Below are 19865 nucleotides of genomic sequence, written 5' to 3'. Positions count from 1 at the left end.
TAAAATAGGAAATAGGTAAACTTACCTATCCTACCTATTTTTTAGAACTAGTGCTACATGCAAAACCTGTTAAACAATTAGCCAGCATAAGCATATTTAATTAAAAACATTGTAAACCTTTAGGTTTGTATAGAAATATTATTCTCATAATTATGTTAGGTATGTTCTCATAAACATGGAATGTTATTTATGCTCGGGTACATTTCACGGAATGAGCACAATCTGCCCTGAGGCCCCTGAGGCTGCAAATCAAAGAATGACATCATAAAATTACGAACGTAATATGAGATTTTTTGTATTGGCGCAGTTGTATGTTTATACTTTGACGTTGGTCATTAGTTGGTTGGTTGTATTTAACGGTCAAATTGTTATAAAATATTAAAGGAGGTACAGCTGAGCACGTACTTAAACGGAGTTTTACAAAAACGTTTACTTACTTCTTTATTTTTCAGAAATTATGAAATACGTATTTGTATTCTCAGATATTTGAGTTTTATTTATTTAAACTTTATTGCTCGTAGATATACAATTATGTACACATGGCGGATTTTATAATTTTTTCAAATAATAAATATAATCTTTTTTTCCACCAATGTATTAACTTTAATTTTTTATACACCCTGTATCAGAATGATAAAGGGATAAATACATACTTTTAGAGTAGTTAGTACCTACCTATAGGCCCCAATGACAATTTTTCTTTTCAATTAATTTAGATAGCAAGCAATACATATATTTATTGTCTCTCTATCACTCTTTCATATTAGTGTGACAGAAACATTTGCGTTTCGTTTGCTTCCTAGCGTTAGCGATTGGCATATTGGCTATGGGGCCAGGTAGTGGTCAAAAAATTTAAAATTTCTTGCCGGATGAATCGTTACATAGAGTTAGACCAAGAAAAGTCTGCAGCGATTTTGATAGCCCACTCAGTGTAAGTGTTTTTTTTTAAGTCAAACTTCTATGAAAATAAGACGTATAAATAACACTTGTACCGCGTGGGCTATCAAAATCGCTGCAGACTTTTCTTCGTCTGACATTAGCTAAAAATCTACATCTTGTTTCATTTTGTGGTTTAGATGGGCAAGAGTCATTTGTTAGTGGAGCATAGGCAATGAGGATCATAATGTCTCTTTCTTCTGCTGGTAATGGTAACCCCAAAAATAGGGATATACGTATAGGTGTACTTATATAGGCTTTTAATTCTAATTCAACTCATAAACTGAAAATAGATATCATACAGTAAAAAAAGTGACCAAACACAAATCAAAATATTTTCATAAAAATAATTTGATTTGTTCCCTAGTCAAATTCAACTTTGTTGCCAAATTACATTTAAAAAATATGTACATTGTACAAGCTATACCTACACTCAATAACATTATTTTCTTTCTTTGTCGGGGCCCTTAAATGGACCCAAGTTTTAATTTAATTAGGCACACACCGCGTGGGTCGAAATCAATCAATAAATAGTGACACGGCAATCCAATAAACACTGGCAAGTCCCTAACCCAATTGTTGTCGGTGGAAGTTAGCTAATCTCAATAGGCTAGTTCACGAAAACTCCGCTTCCAATGTTTTCGCTCTTAATGGAGAGGGTGGCTAAAGATTATTGGAAAACTTTCTCCTTACTAATTTATGTGAACCAATACCTATATTTAAGTAACGTTTTAATATGGCTCCCTATTGATCTTTTAATCAAGATTCATGTTTAATAATGAATTACTAATTCTATTCACACATTTTTTTTTAAATGAAATTTAAAACCAAAACTTAAGTCTAAAAAATATGTATAATATTATCTATGTACTTAGGTACGCAGCCTGAGGTACTCAGATGATGATACACAGATGAGGTTGATATTTGTAAATATGACAGATTAAGTTCCACTAGTAACAATTGATACACAAAAATCTTGACCAAACATTTAACACACTTAAGTTGCATTCGTACACAGTATACATAGGGGAGAGGGGGGCAGCCTGGTACACTTTTTACATTAATTGTCATAGTTCAAAATATTACCTATTGAAACCAGTTTTAACCCTTTACACAATAACCTACGTTATTAACCTATGTAATTACTGCATTTGCACATATATAAAGCTAAAGATAATAGTACAAATTAGATTTTTGCAACTCAAGGAATAATGTTCGATACTGCCCCAAGAGTGGGTAGCTTTGAACTTACATGGGGCAGATTTGAAAAATGGACTGTAATGGCAATAATTTCGAGATATACGCGTTTTTTTTATCTGTACTTGGTACAATTTGTCACTAGAAATAATTGTGTTAACAGTTTACTCGTATAATTTGCCGTTACAACAAAGATGGGGTAGTTTTGTACATTCATGTTTTTTTGAGTGTTCAAAGGTGCCTCAGTGGGGGTACCTTTGAAAAGTATTGAAATCTTACTAAAGCTACCCCCTTGAGGCAGTTTTGCACATACCATTTATCAAAACTACCCCAATAATGTTTTAACAGTGGATTGTATGAGTATTTATTATATTATGGTTCTCTCTGATTCTCTTTATTTTTATAATTCCTTACCATTTTTACCTGTTAACAAATAAATGAATAAACTGCAATGTTTTAATTATTTATAGAATTTAATTTTAATATTTTGTAATATTGTACCTAAATGCAAAATTCGAATAAATATTATACGAGTATTAAACATGACTAAACGTACCTAATAAGTACTGAACCACTTAGTTCATGGAATTTAGGTAAATGCATTATTAACATTTACTAAAATAACTAAAATATTATTACGGTTTTAATTTACATACCTAAATGCTAGTCAATATCGGGGCAGATATGAACATTTCTTATGGCCGGGGTAGTTTTGAACAGACTGCTAATCAAAACTGCCTCCTAATTATTTTTCATAACTACCCCAACACCTACTTAAAAAAATAAACGTCGTTATTTTGTAGAAACATTGCAAATTTTGATTATTCATCCTTCGTCACTAAACATAATAGATTGTTCTATCTAATAAATTAAGTTTCACTAACCACTTCCTTCAAATACAGCCTGAGAAACCTTACAAATCTGCACAAATACCGCTAGCGGGTAGCATCGAAAACAAACTAAGCTACTGGTTCGTTCATGTTCTGTCAAACTTCAAATATGCCAGGTGACAGTTGTGTGGGTCGATGTTGCAAGCCCAAAATATGGATTTGGATCATTATCGCATCAAAAATACATTTTTAAACGCATTTGTTCTAAGCTGCCTCCAGTGATAGCTGCCCCCCTCTCCCCTACTATATATCTTTTATTTGCCTTTATGCAGACAAGATTCTGAAGATTATTACTCTATCCCGTTAGCGTTCACTGTAATGAGTAAGTACATTTTTTAATTCTACCTTTCAATTGAAAAATTCATAATAAAATGTGTTATAATAAAAGGTACAAATGGTTGCAATGAGTCATATTCTATTGCAAATGCGTAATTCAGCAAATTTGTTATTAAGTGGAATGGAAAAATGATAACCTGTCGAAAATAAAACGAATTCGACAATTTATTGCAGCGCTCTCGAACCGAGTCGCGAGTTGTTGACATCATATTAAATTGTCATTTCCAAATACGTGCTAACATATTGGGTTGGGCAAAATAAACATTCCGACGATACATTTGGCGAAAATTGTAATAAGAAGGGTGATTATAGCCAAACGACTTTACGTGAGAAAATATATAACGTAATGTATTTATTGAGGAAATGCCGCCAGCATCCTTGGTATAATGCCTTAAGGGCCTATTTTAGATTTAAGCTAGTAATTAATTTAGTTCAGTAACTAGTACCACTCTATATTTATAAGTATTATGTAAATAAATGTTTAACGTGTTTCTTGAATGCTTTTTTTTTTGCAAAAATAGCAAACCCACAGCCGAGGCGGCACTTCTACGCAAAATAGATGTTTTATTAAATTAGGTACTAGATCCGACTTTTAATAGATGTCAAATAAATACTTAATAAAAATAACAATCTCTAAGTGAGCGATAAAACAATCCACGCGTTTATTCGTTTGACATTCTAAAACTCCATTAAAGTATATGGTTTTTTTCCATGCATTATAATAATATGAGCAAGATCAGTTTCCCTTTCTTCTAAATTGGTATGTAACAAACGGTTGATACATTAAAATAAATCGTTTACCCTAATGACGTCTACACAATCGCCCATCCGCCCGTCGGTCAGAAATGAGTCAAAGTCGGAGCATACCTCAGGGCATTCAAAGTATTCAAATGCATTTATTAAATGCCTAGGCCTAGTGGCCTAGGTGACGTCACGCTGTGGCGAGTCGAACTAAACTTATGGATCGCCATTTAAATTTAATTATTGTTCAATATTTACTGACGGACGGGAGTGAATATGGTTACCTATAGGTACTGTTACCCCTCGGGCCACCGGGTAAAATTGACAATCAATAAGGTTTGAATCTATGAAAAGTATGGTTTATATCTTCTGTAGTCGATTGTATCTTGAGTATTCAACACTATCTATCCAATTAATTAGAGTCCGTCTAAGTTAAGTTTGCAGTACTAAGAAGAAAGTGGAGCAGTGTCATTCCCAAGTAGCATGGAAGTGTCGGCAACATCAATATAGCAGCCAATTAAGAACTTAGAGTCATTTAAGGGACGTATAAGAGTGTCAGAAAAGATTTAAGCTGTATAAAAGGTACTTTACAGACATTATACAGCTCAAGCTGTATAAAATCATTATAAAGGATCCTGCGGAAGCATGGGGTGCTTTATCAGAATATAAAAAATCTACTATAAAACTAAAAGTGTTGTGAGAGACTACAGGCTAATTCTATCGTAAAAGCTGTATACAGGCTGTATTGTAGTAACACTTGGCACTTTTAGCTGTACAAAATTATCTGTCAACTCCGTTTTAAAACATTAAGTGTTGTGAAACACTACAAGCTAATTTTATCGTAAAAGCTGTATACAGGCTGTATTGTAGTATCACTTGGCACTTGTAGCTGTACAAATGTATCTGTCAACCCCGTTTTAAAGCTATTTCTTATGGCGTAATCTTACTCTCCTATAAGAATAGTAGTTGTATAACTTCTGTCTGTAAGGGTATTATAAAACCAAATGAATAAATGGCAGCTATAGTACAGTTTTTTTCTGTATTACTGATAGAGTCGCTTATAACAATCTTTTGGCGTAATTTTACACTCGTATAAGTATAGTAGTGTAATGATTTCTGAAAATAAGCGTATTATAAAACTAAAGGAATATATGACAGTTACAGTACAGGTTTTTTATTTGTTATACGGATCTCTAAAGAGAATTATAACTTATGTACGGAGAACCGAAATACAGCCAAACGAATACAAATATTCTATTATAAAGCTGTTTTAATTACAAAAGCTGTAAAAGACACTCCATTTATTACACAGCACAGCTACTAAGATTATAATGCTCTCCAACTATCCTGTAGGCTGTTTAAAAATTGTCGCCATTTTACAATAAAAAAAAAAACGTATTTGTAAATATAATTAAAGAAATACTTGCAAATATTTAGCAGACTAACGCCGTGTTATGATTACCAGCTAAAATAAATTGTTTAGCCTTAGAATTAATATTTATAAATATTTTTGATACTCTAACCTTAAAAACAAACAGTAACTTTACCGATTTTTGATATTTTCCTTATGGTTTCTCTTTGTTATTTTGCAGGCGCGTAAATATTTTGCCAGAAAAGATACACAGGTTCACAATAAATAATAATCCGCACTTACCAATAATGTAATATTCCATTCAAGTCCTGTATAATATTTACTTTTACTTTTACCATCCACTATAACACTTTATTGTCGCCATTACTATATTACGAATGAATGAACAAGATTAAGACATTTTAGTTTCTTAAATGATTATTATTCTCTTGTAATTATTTCTTATAACTCATTTAAAACTTATATTCTTATATCGTACTTATAAGAGATTATCTGTAGTGTTAAGGTTTCCTGTTACACCGAAATATAGCTGTAATGCAGCTATTATGCAGCTTATGTATTGCTTATACAGCTACTCTACAGCTCTAATAACGCCAAAGGCTGTATAATTTGGGCCCTTTTTTACTTATAAGGGCTGTATAAGCGCTTATACAGCTTTTGTACAGCCTAACTGTACAGCTTATAGTATACAAATAAACTTTAATACAGCTTATATACAGCTTGCAATGCTACTTGGGTTATAAACGTCATATTTTCATAAGACATTTATAGGTACGTTACGTTATTATCATCAGCTTAATTGGGATATATTGAGCTCTTTGAAATATATATACCTATTGTCCCTGTACTGTCCAGAAAGTAACCTTAATCCTCTAGGCCACCTCTTTACTCAATCCTTAAATAAATTATACTTCACCCAACATTATTCACTTGAATGGTAAAGAACTTTCTTATTTTGCTTTTATTTCGGCCTCTAATAAAACTTTATCTTTAAAAGTTATGTTTTAGGGATCCTTCCGCAATGAAATAACAAATTGAGGAATTGTTGCGGGCAAATGAAAATGTATGTGGTGAATGAAATTTACAGTTTTACGGAAAATAAATCACTCGATACCACATTACATACTTAAATAACTTTTATTATGTTTTTCTTTGTTTAAAAATTACTGCAATAGATTTATATTTTTCTGTAAAAATTGTAGACATGAGAACATTATTTCATGGAACCCAGATGTATCAAAATATTCAAAAGGGTTACGCAGGTATTTAAGCGACTTATCAAGTTATAATGTAGGTACTTATTACAAACTTGTTAACTGAGACCCTATTATTTTTAAAAGGCATATTTAGTTTCACAAACTTATTTATTACAGATATAATTTGTAGTTAATCCTAACCCTCCAATAGTCTATCAAAAGATTTACTTGGATTATTTCATGAACCAATTATTTTTGCTAAATAGGTACCTACATAATATCCAGAATGAAAGTTACAAATAAGTTTAGGTTAATATTTATCAAGACCTACCCCAGGAATTTGCGATTTATGTTTCTTAGATACATATAATAAGTAATAACTTTATTTTAAGATGAACACTGACTAAAACGCAATCTTGTTTAGCTCAGCCTTATAAAAGTAATAAAACACTAACTAGGGAAGCAATTTTCTTATAAGTAAAGTGATAATTGTGATAGTATAATGGGTTCGGGTATTTACTTAATACTTTCTTTGGTTCTTGGCTGAATTAATAATAACGCCGATTTTACGTTAAACAATTGAAATCACACTGAAGGTACTCGTACAGTGTAAAATTAAAAGCCATGGTACCTACTTATTTCTGTTAGAATTCACCCTAACAATAAATTATTATATTTTTAGCCCAATAACGCGAAACGCGAAGATTAGATTTCAAGCTGATTATTACGTAATTGACCTCGTTTTGTACCGACCTATTTCCTGATTAAATACTTTTATAACATTCAAAGCGCGACAGGGGGCCGCCGGGCAATTTAGGGTTAAGCCAGAGGGGTGGGAGAATATGGAAATGGAAGATCTCTCGGTATTTTTATTATAATTCCATTTCGATACCTCCATAACGATGGACGTGAAAACACATGCTCTTGCTGAGATTTATAAAAGTTTAGAACTGTGCAACTATTGCACTCGGATGATCGGTCTGTCGTTCACAGACGCGGTGCCGAGTAGCGCGTGGGCGCGCGTGCGGAGCGGCGCGCTGTACGCGGCGTCGGCGCTGGCCGTGCTGCTGCTGGTGGCTGGTGAGATCACCTACGTCGCCGGCCTCGTCATCAATACCACGTCCGTCGCGGAGTTCGTGTCGAGCTTGCATATTGTTGGATACGGTACAATGGGTACGTTGCCGCTAGCCAGCGTATTTATGATATCGAAGGAGGGATATTTCAAATACCTACTCAGCTTGTTTTAGCTTGAGGTGTACCTACGAGTTTCTATTACAAGGACACTGAAGTACACAGAGTGTCCAATATGTTTGTTAACATTTACCATTAGGTATATACCTAGTTAGCTAAATGTTAACAAACATTGCTTTAACAATATTGTTAAAGCATAAAACATCACTTCGTGTTTTGTTATACATATTTCGTTGCTTCGTTGCGTCACCTTTTTTAGACATATTGAGGAAAGGGATGGAAACGGAAATAGCGTAACTTAGTACCACACCACGTACTGAATTGGCGTTGCGGCAGTGACCCTGAAGCGGTTTATAAAGTACATCTCGCTGATGTGACCATATTACTAGAGTCTGTTCGGAAAGAGAAGAGTCGTGGAAAGTATTGGGCCCCATTACATTCTACGACTCTTCTCTTTCCAAACAGGCTCTATCATTTTAGGTCGCAGTTACATTGTTCATAAGTTTCATAACCTATCATTTGTTTATACCTATCGTTATAAATGTAACAGAGCTACACCATAAAAATATATTTGTTTACAGGCTTATGTAAACTGCTTACTCTGTGGTTCAAACGACATACGTTTAGAAAATTGCTGATTGACTTGGCAGAGATATGGCCGGTAACCTGCGAAGATGAGGAGGAAGATAAAATTAAGGAAGAAAGCTTAAGAGCACTTCGGTTGGGACAATCTTGTAAGAACTTGTACTGTTTTACTTAAAAGTCTGCAGGCTTTAATTAATGCTGACAAACATAATTAAATTTGTTTAATGAACCCAATATTACCTACGAATTACGGGGTCCTTGTGATTATTTAATGAAAGCGATCGCTAAAGAAGAAAAGTAAGAGTTGGATTTCGTGTTGGACGTTTTTCACATCGCAAAATATAATTAAAATATTTCTTGATTGTTCATAAAGACATGCAAGCCAAGTAGGTAAATCAAGTAATTCAACATGTAGAAATTCAGTTCTAAATGAAGCACCGTTCACGTTAAAGAAACAGTTTGCTGCGGAAGATAGAAGCTAATATTATTACGAAAGCTAAAAGGGTGCGAAGCCAATCGTTTTGTTGACTGTACATAGTCAATACCAAGGATTAATCTACTTATAGTCTGTTCGAGAAACTGAAAATGGTAAAAAATAGAGATACTACTCCTAAAAATACGTGTGATACCTTTTTAGATTCGTCATGATGCCTAGAAAAATGTATTCGAAGCGTGTATTAGCGCACAAAAAATATCAAAAGTTATAAACAAAAAAATGGGGTAAATAGTAGATATTTTTTATTTCCATAATATCTCAAAAAGTATTAATATTTATAAAACCAAAATTAATATTATAAAAGAGGAGAATATTTCCAATCAAACATTCCATACTTACAGAACTGTATCTCTATTATTTATACTTTTTTATTCAACGCTGAACACAGCCCTCCGCGCCTCATTTTTGAGAAGCGCGCGCGGCGTGAAAACGTAGCATTAATTATAATTTTAAAGATATTAAATATTGATTGAAAATTAAAAAAAAAATTATGGTGTATTTAAAACATGTTAGCAAATGTACTATTTGTATAAATTTATCTTAAAGTAATTGTTCCAACAAGTTTTGCAATTGTTAATCAACAAAATTTTCTCGAAAATCCTTCTTTATTGAAAACGAAAAAAAAATTATAAATAACTATTGTAAAATTTTCCTAGAGCCCTTAAAATATTTAATAAAGTTAATACTTAGCTTAAAATAAGTTTTAGAATAACATAGAAAATTGACGAAAAACGATAAATCAAGGTAAAATTGTAAAATATAAAACAATATTATAACCAAACTATTATTTTTTTCAGAACTTTTATAACATGATCTTATTAAGCATGTATACGAGAAGGGCTTTAGAAAGCGAGGAAATTTTACAATAGTTATTTATACATTTTTTTTTCGTTTTCAATAAAGAAGGAATTTCGAGAAAATTTTGTTTATTAACAATTGCCTAACTTGTTGAAAAAATAATTTTAAGATAAATTTCTACAGGTATTACATTTGTTGGCATGTTTTAAATACACCATTTTTTTTTAAATTTATCAATGAATATATATTTAATACCTTTAAAATTATATTTAATGTCACGTAATCGCTTTTTCTCGCCGCGCGCGTTTCCCGAAAATGAGGCGCGGAGGGCTGTGTTCAGCGTTGAATAAAAAGTATAAAATTGGAGACACAGTTCTGCAAGTATAGAATGTTTAATTGGAAATATCCTCCTCTTTTATAATATTAATTTTGGTTTTTTAAATATTAATACATTTTGAGATATTGGGGAAATAAAAAATATCTACTTTTTTACCCCTTTATTTGTTTATAACTTTTGATATTTTTTGTGGGCTAGTACACGCTTCGAATACATTTTTCTAGGCATCATGACGGATTTAATGAGGTATCACACGTATTTTTAGGAGTAGTATCTCTATTTTTAACCATTTTCAGTTTCTCGAACAGACTATTATAGGTAGTTACTATAGGTAGATTATCCATACAAGATTTCTGAATAGATTCTTTAGAGACTAATTTAGGCTGCAACCTTTGTTTTATTTTTCTCTTTATTAGGGTATACATTTTTCAACGTGTTTGGCGTCGTCATGTATAACATAACGCCTATAGGAGTTTATCTTTACCGGAGAATCCAAAATCAACCTTCGGATTTGGGCTATGTGTGGCACGCGACATATCCCTTTGATAAAACCAAGGCTATTTATCATGAGTTTGTCTACGCGTTTGAAGTTTTTTCGGGTAAGTTGGATTGCTTTTTATGAGTGAAATATTATCTATTTGTCACACTGACCGTAAAAAAAGGTAAACAGTTTTCTAATATGTTAGAGAATTTTGTGGAACTTACCAACGGATTTTTACGTTTTAATCGACATGAAAAAGTATTTTATTTATTCATTAATTACGAAACACACCTATTGTAGTTATTTATAAGACTGACCGACATAACTTTCTTTCTAAGAAGGTGTAATGAGACTAATAGGTATTATAGAGTCAGTCCATGAAAAGTCTGCAGTGGATTTGATAGCCCACGCAGTGCACGTGTTATTTTAAACGTCAAACTTCTATGAAATTATAACGTAGAAATGACACTATTTGTATAGGTAAATATTACTACTTACATATATTAATAAACAGACCATATATTATATAAATACCAGGATCTATAGTTCGGTTAAGGTGCAGTACTTAAGTATAGAAAACGGAGTTTTTCAATAATCGTAGCGCCTTTTTGGAACGCAATACGGCTGCCATAAATTTAATTTCTAAGTGAAGCCTTTCTCGAGGGACTTAATCGATTTGAATCATGAGTTTTTGACTTTCGCTCGATAAAAAAAAATCACGAACGTAGATCTAAAATGCACTTTATATTTTTTTTCTTATTTTACGCAAAAGCTAATATGAAAATTGCTTCTAAAAATCGGCAATATCATGTTTGAGGGAACTTATTGATTAATTATTCTTTTATTTAAACGGACAAACAATGTAAATTCAAAAACATGACATCCGCGATCCCGGGGACGCACAGGGGGCAGATTTTAGAAATTCGACCGCTCGATTTCGTGTATTTCGTTCAATAATATCTCCACTACTAGGCATTTAAATTGTACTAATAGAATTGAAAATGAGTGGTCAATACCACTCGATTCCTAACTTCTATCGCTCGTATTTCAAAAATCGACGAAATCGAACGATCGAAATTCAAAAATCGGCCCCCAGCTCTCGCTTTTGCTCAGTGAGAGTTTGGTGAGAGTGAGAGAAGAAGACCTTAGGGGACTTGTGAACTCTCTGAATGCTACTTGCCAGGTGCATCAAGTGTGTGGGGCATGTTGAGCTCCGACATGATGTTCACGACGATGGCGAGCCACATCAGCATGCTGCTCCGCCTGCTGCAGGTGAAGGTGCGCCGACTGGCCTCCGCTGCGGACCCTGCGCGACACTCGCTTGACTATGTCAATTGCTACGGCGACATAGTGGAGCTTGTCAAAATCCATCAAAGGCTCATTAGGTAAAACAAGTCTGGCTGATAAAAGATTAATGGAAATGCCCCAGAGATTGACAGAGACCCAATGGTTGCCATATTCAATCTTATTTCCTGAATCATATACAGGATGATTCAGGAGACGTGAGCAGGACTAATACTGCGCATTTCGTAAATTATAAGCAACACTTTCGTATCAGTATTAGTGAGGTTAACGTTAATTTTCTAGTCGTGTTGAAAAAAAAAGTTATTAATTTATTTACGACATGCGTGGTTACCCTAAAATTAGAATACTAAACTACCGATATTCTGTGTCAAATTGAATGTCATCACTGTCATCGCGGTCTGGTTACTTTTGAAAACTCGTATCTCACTCAAGTTTGACAGTTTATTTTCTTCGTAATCAAAAAGCTTATTAATTAGGTCTTGTAGGGTGACCATGATTGTAGAGGATTAAATTTGCCCTCACCAAAAAGTTAAAAAATAGGAAAAAGTGTGGTTGTTTCACCTAAATACGACGGTGATCGATCAATTATCAGTTACTGAGTGTGCAGGATTAGTCCTGCTCACGTCTCATGAATCACCCTGTATAGATTCTCAGCGTGTAAAGATAAGGTGCAGATTTTTTTCGGCGTGTATGGTAACATTCCATTTCCGACACTGCTGGAGCGGCCTGTGGCGGCTTCACGTTTATTCAACTTTTTTAACTTCAACATTTATTCAGCAAATAGGCCACAAGGGCACTTTTACACGTCAACATTGAATTTACATACAAGCAAAAATAATAACAATACATCAACACTTTTATAAAATACAACTAACTACAACTACCAATTCAAACTAACGTATTACAATTACTTAGAGATGTATATGGTCTCTTAATGTCGAATTACATAAAAAAACTATAATATCAATATACAAAAACACAAAAAATGTCTCTAGGTGTCAGAACTATAAGATTATATAGTTTATCAAATTATCCTTAGAGATGTATAGGGTCTCCAAGATTCAAAACCCTTTATAATTAACACATTCATTAAGAGAAAAGAAACATACGAGAGCAGAATGAGGCGTCTCACTGTAATTAAACTCAAAAATAAAGTTACTAAGCATAATAGCTCGTGTTAGCTTAAAAAGACCAGTCTCCACAAACAGCACCCGTTCACGAGTATAACGCGTATCTCAGCCATCGCACATTCATTCAAAATAATTAAGCAATAGAAAATAATATATTCTGGCAAATCCAAATTTGTCAGTAAGTAAGAACAAGGCAACGATATATGCTTTTACAATACATATGGTCGTATTTTCCCGCACTAGTGCGTAAAATAGCACTTTTCGTGCGATGTCAAAAGTTTAAATCGCCATATGTACTGTAAAACGTTGTACGATACACGTGCGAATAGGTGATTTCGCCACTCGTTTAGAATTTCCTCTTTTCCGCACTTGTATCGTAAAAAGACATTGTTGCAACACTTGCAACGCACGCACCGGACGGCACGGCATAAAAGAAACAAAGGCTTTTTCATCACACTTGCTCGGAAAATGCCCTATTTCATGCAGGTGTACTGAAGGACAAAGGCCTATATTGTTCCCGCGGGAGTTATGGATTGTAAATAAAGCTATAACTCCCTTTTGTTTAATTATGTCACAAATTCATATGAACCATATATGTTAGGTTATAAGTAAAATACTTTGTTTAAAGTCAAGGTATAAAGGAGTTTTACTTTTAAAATACCGACCTTTAATAAAATTGGATTTGGTTAATTTAATAGTCGTTTAAAATATTTTTACACAATTTTCAATTATGGCTGAATATCGATGGGTCTGTGCCTTCGATGCCTGCCAAAAATTTCAATATGGCGGACGAATGTTTGAAATGTCACCGTATTTAATAATAATTTCACTTCAATTATATTTTTTTCTTCGCTAGTGTGATGAAAAACATTGTGTGTAACTCCGGGGGTAAGAATATTGTTACTCGAGTCTTTAATTCACTCCAGCCTACGGCTGTCGTAATAGACTCGTACAGTATTTCACTTACCCCCCACGTTGCACAATGTACTATTGTTTTACAGATTAGGGTCAAAGCCGAAAACTCATTTGATATAATTCATACTATACTTACCTACGAATAAGCTCTGATGATATAATGTATTTTGTTACAGTTACAGAAATGACTTGGAGGACACATTCTCATTTCTCAATCTAATCAACGTTCTGTTCAGTTCCGGTAACATATGCTGCGTCGTATTTGTCATCGTTGTAAGTTTTGAGTGCTTACGTAAGTATTTATAATAGGGAACCAGATAAATATTTATGTAGACATTGATATTTTCTTTTATTTTAGCTTCTGGAGCCTTGGATGGACATGAGTAACAAATTATTTTTGGGAGCGGTGATGACACAAGTTGGGATTCTTTGCTCTTACGCTGATGACGTATATCGAGCTGTAAGAGATATTATGTTGTGCACATTTACTTAGTCAATGGCTTATTATAATGGCTTGTATCACTACACCTTATAAAATAAAGATATGTTCGCGTAAACTCAAAAATTCCTGAACGGATTTTCATTCAGTTTTCACCTATCAATTGAGTGATCCTTAAGGAAGGTTTAGGCATGGTTTAAATGTATAATTTGTTAACCCGTGCGAAGCCGGGGCGGGTCGCTACTGTCGTATGACCGCTCTTTCATGTTTGTAAGGTTGCAACAAACTACAGGGTCTTGTGTTTGTAAATACACATAATCATGTATCTATTTTTCAGCTAATAAAATAGCATTTTGTTATTTTATGATTCGTAGAAAAAAAATTCTCGTTGATATAACTTTAACCCGAGAATATGTAAATTCACACTACGATTTTCGATGACTTTCACTATGACTTCAGCCTTACAACAAATAACTTCAAATGAAGTTTCAGCCTACTACCTAGTACAAACACCTGAAAATTACAAAACTCTCAAAAAAATTCTTAATCCCTGTTCATACCCGGTCTCTTTTTTGATCTTTATAATTTCCATACAGAGTTATAATCCTTAAGAGCTACTTGCACCATCCCACTAACTCGTGGTTAATAGGTAAACCGTTAACCCAGTGTCAAATTGTACTGGTAAATATGGTAACTTCAGGTTTAACCGGTTAACCCTGGGTTAATGGAATGGTGCAAATGACGCTTAAGCGTATTAGGCAAATTTTGCACAAATTGAGTAAAACTGAATTTTTTTCACTACAAATGTAAGTAGGTATATTTTCTTGCAATTGCGATTTCTAGTGCCCTAGAAAAGTTTTGAACCTGAACCCTGAATAAAAAAGGGGTCGAATAGTACTAAATTATTTATGCCAAATTGACGTTTTTGTCGCTCGAGACTGCTAATCGTTTCTAAGTAAGAGAGAAGGTCTCTTCTAACACCATTTTCGCGTAGCAACACGGTACTCGTATTTGGTTAGCAACCCCTCAATGACACATTTTAAAAACTGACCCCGTATGTATTTGTGGCGTCCATTTCGGTCCAGCGTAAGGATTACAGCTTCCACAGAGTGCGCGGAGAAAATATATATAAATTGTATTATTCACAGAGCGTGGGGGTAGCGGACGCGGTGTACGAGAGCGGTTGGTGGGCCGCCAACGGGCGCGCGCGCTTGGCACTTCTCGTGCTGATGCAAAGGTATACTACACCCACGCCCTCCCCTACGAAACACCTTCTATTCAACAATCTTCAAAACCCGTAGAATGGCCAACGATTGTATATTTGAATTTTTTTTTTGTGAAAAGAAATAAGAAAACGCGGTCTCGATTACAGTCATATGTATATCTTTCGTATACTTATGACATCAATTTCAGTTTATTTATTTTTTTCAAATATTTCTAAAACATTAGTCGGCGACTGTACTTTTCCCTCAAAGTTCAACGTCTACAATTCAGCATGAGTCAAGACAATTCTAACGAGACCAGGCTCTACTAATACAGGCTATTAACTTTGTTTTATCACAGAGTTCCTACGATCGCCTTTGGGCTTCATCATCAAATCAGTTCGGTAGCGTCGTGATATTGCACAGTCAGGGGTATAACATGAGTAATAAGTATGCCAAATTTACAACTTGATCGTAAACCAACAAGTGGCGAAAAATTGTTTTCCATTCATCCATATCATAACCGCCCTATCATATATTCAGAAACCATAATCTAACAATCTTTATTAAGAAACCTGTATCTGTGGTTGTATCTTAATGTTTACTTTAAAGTATCATAAGTGCATTTAAATAGGGGATATTACTGCAATGTTCTGCCGCCAGAGTGCAGCACTACCGACTCAGTAAATTCATTACATACTGTGCCTTAAACTGTTTTTTGACAAGTTTTCACAGACAATAAAATATGACATTGATGCATCAAGGCGGTTTGTTAACAAGGGCCTACCGGTAAACGCGAAAATCGAAATATAGTTGTCTGCCTCTTTATCGCTCGAATATGCAAGAGTGATAGAGAGATTAGATAACGAAATTTCGATTTTCTTGTTTCGCGGCAGGCCATGTGATTGACGTGACGTGTGATGTGTCAATGTGGTTTGTTTACTTTATGTGCCACAAAGGTGCCACCTACGCAGAGCTTTGCCTAATATTTCCTATTTAGAACATCTCTGATTTGACCTATATTCTAATTCAGCAGTCGAGATGACATTTTATTCGAAATGAACGGCGCGATTCGGGAAATGATTTAGAGATTCACTAGATATTAAATAGTAAAGATATGTGACGTTCCACGGCAAAAGGTACCCTTGCCCCGGCTGAATATTGGAGCGGCGTTAATAATAGCGTAAACGCCAGCCGCCATAAGGTGCTGAATACATCATATCTTATAAATATGTATGTAAATATTTATAATTAGACATTAAAACACTCGTGTGATCCTTTCATGCAACTCACTTCATTCGTTTCGTAAACCTTACACTCGTATTTTAATGCCGTTCATTATGTAGCAGTCACATTCGAGTATATATATACCTACTACTGTTATGGTGGCACGTTATTAGCCTTGTAAATAATGAACAGTCTTCCCAACGTCTGTGAATAGGTGCGCGGCACGAGTACGCCTACGGTTAAACTCCCTTAATAAGATCAAAAGTACTTAGTTCCAAAAATAACAGCCGGTGTAAATAACGACCTTATTTGCTTGTCAGACTTAATAAGACCACCTGTTGTTATCTAGTTATGTATTTTCCTTGTAATTTTACATTTAAAATGTAATGTTACTGGTGCAACAAAGAATATTTATTTAAGTAACTACAGAAGGCACTTTTTCAAATTGGTCGTTGTCGTTACGAAGTTATTGTATAAACAATTAACCAGGTAGGTACCTAAAGCTTTTTATGATTTCTTCTATTTGTTTTTGTTTTCAGATCTCAAAGGCCGTTATATTTCACAGCTCTGAAGTTTGGCCCGATTACAATGGCAACCTATCGTTCTGTAAGTATGTTAAATATCTTTACAGTACATATGGTGGTACTGTTCCGCCCTAGGGCGGGATTAAGGACAATACGTGCCTATGGCAAAAATTTAAAGTGCCATTTGTACTGTAAACGTAGTACAATACACGTGCGAAAAGGTAATTCGCAACTCGTGTCGATTTAAAACAAATTTTCTACTTTTCGCACTTGTATCGTAATGTTAGTACATTCTTTTCTCCTGCGACTGGATCTGCACTTTGCGAGCGTTCCGCTTTCATGAAGCCATTGCATTAACTTAATATGAGCGAAGAAAAACGAGTAAAATTGTTGATGTCTAAGAGCATTACAACATTATCAAAATAACCTCGTCAGCTTCAGTCAAGTGTGTGGAAAAATGTATGAGCAGCTACATACGTGTGCGGGTTCTTATCTTAATGGGTGGGCATAATTCTTTATGCAGGGCGACGAGAGACCATTTCATGCCTTTGAGAAATCCACTAAGTGGTACCAAAATAAGCCATAGTTTCTACTCGGCTAAATCAGCACTACCTATGCATGGCATTTGCAATGACGAAGTATGGCAATGTCATCATTAATGTCAAATTTATATGAGAATTTGACGATTATATGACACTGCTTTATTTTGTTCTATTCAAATCGGTGAAAAGTTAGATTAGGCTGAACGAACACTCGGCTATGAACAATATCAAGTTCATTTAAAATTAAATAAATAATTACAATGTTTTTTGTTACAGATAATAACGAACTCATATTCTTATTTTACTCTTTTATATACTGTTTATAGAAGTGACTAATACTCGTATAAGATATTGTAGGCTAAATACCACAACAGCACAACACTTTAATTTCCCTACTAGCACTTATTTGTGAATGTAGATCATGTAGATATTTAGAGTTAGAACTCAATATAATAAATAGTTAAAAATGAGCTTGTTTCACTTATCTTAAATTATGTACTTAATTGTGACAGTAAAAAAGCGTAATTAAAGGGTTACTTAATAAAATTCTGGATGTTACTTTTTTGCGAATAGCTCAGAGCTAAAATACATCACTACGTAAAAGAAAATCCACGAAATATTGTTAATTTCATGGCCTAATTAATAATTTTTACTGCGCTCTTCTAAATACCACCTATGTAAATGCGAAACGATTAACCTATAACTTAATTACCATACTGGTATTAAGGATGACACACGCTAGACCGGGCAGTGCCCGGGCCGGAGCGTCCGACATGTTATTCTCTATGACGGCTGATCGGTGATCGCGTGGTGTTTTCCATAGAAAACTAAGCGCCGGAAGCTCCGGCTCGGCTCCGATCCCGGTCTAGCGTGAGTCATTTTTTATACTTATTATACGAGTAGAAAAATAAATTCCTTGTCAAAATCTCTGAAATAATCAAGAGTATCGTAGTTATGTGATTTTTATGGATGCGAAGTCGGTACTAAACCTGATCCTGTTATAACTTTTTAATGCTCGCAGCAAATAAGAAATTTATGACATCATTTTTAATTAAATTCTCATAGTCTGCAATAAATGGATGCTGGTCTCGGCAAGGGGAATTTATTTATTTGGGAGGAGAGCGAAATTATGCCATCGTATAGGGTGGGTCGCACTGGGCAAGGACTCTCCTGATTTACGATGGGACGTTAACATTGCAGGCCCAGAAAAACGTCAGTGTCGGGTGATTACCACAAGTTTGTGTACATTCGCCATCAAATATATAGGAACAGCCAAAGTGTTTACAAATATCTGAACAAATCCTGTATTATCAAGACGTTAAAGTGCATGTTTAGATATTTTTGAGCACCTTGGCCGCTTCGATATATCTGATGGTGACTGTACGTCACCTGGCTTCTATCCAAATAATATTAATAACTTAATTATGCTTCGCTTTATGAGTTCGCAGGAGTCTACCGGCTAAATGGGACTTAGTTATTATTTTGTATTGGCTTTGGCCAATAACCCATTTACGAGTATTGGCATTATAATTAACACCTAAAGTACCTACTGGTGCGTTTACATCAAAATTCTAATTATCTGGAAGCTTATTCTGATTGTCTGACTAACTGGTTATGAATTTGATCTATATTTGATCACCTTGAAGGAAGTATAACTTAGGAGAAGACAAGGGACAGTTAGGTTTGTCATTGCCGCAATCTCACTTTATTTTTGCATAAATATAAACAGTTCTAAAGGGGCCCACTGATTAACAGTCCGCCGGACGGTATCGGCCTATCGGTTGTTCGGAATTGTCAAAATTTTGTTCTAACTGACAGGCCGATACCGTCCGTATCCGTGCCACATCAAAACGATAGACGCCATACATTCTTGTAAATGATATGGAAATGTGATGTTTGTAAAACCTGCAAAATTGTTAACTTTAACAAAGCAACTTCGCCTTAAATTATGACTTTTTAATTACTCTTGGTCTTTGATACTCGGCAAGCCTTGTAAATTGTCCGAGGGCTTCTATTGGCCCGCCA

The 19865-nt window shown here is 34.4% G+C and overlaps 1 protein-coding gene across 1 annotated transcript; it reads left to right on the top strand.

The window, feature by feature from the left end:
* The first annotated feature begins 7536 nt into the window (after positions 1-7536).
* LOC134804341 (odorant receptor 4-like) lies at positions 7537-18220 on the top strand. Its single transcript, XM_063777347.1, has 9 exons — positions 7537-7841; positions 8441-8593; positions 10492-10674; positions 11740-11941; positions 14083-14179; positions 14265-14366; positions 15494-15582; positions 17314-17380; positions 18117-18220. Exons 1-9 carry the CDS (start codon positions 7571-7573, stop codon positions 18174-18176), a joined length of 1224 nt encoding a protein of 407 aa, XP_063633417.1. The 5' UTR covers positions 7537-7570; the 3' UTR covers positions 18177-18220.
* The last annotated feature ends 1645 nt before the right edge of the window (positions 18221-19865 follow it).

This window comes from Cydia splendana, chromosome Z (genome assembly GCF_910591565.1).
Source record: "Cydia splendana chromosome Z, ilCydSple1.2, whole genome shotgun sequence".
Taxonomy (NCBI): domain Eukaryota; kingdom Metazoa; phylum Arthropoda; class Insecta; order Lepidoptera; family Tortricidae; genus Cydia; species Cydia splendana.
The sequence above is the reverse complement of the archived record's forward strand: the minus strand, read 5'-3'. Positions and strand labels throughout refer to the sequence as shown.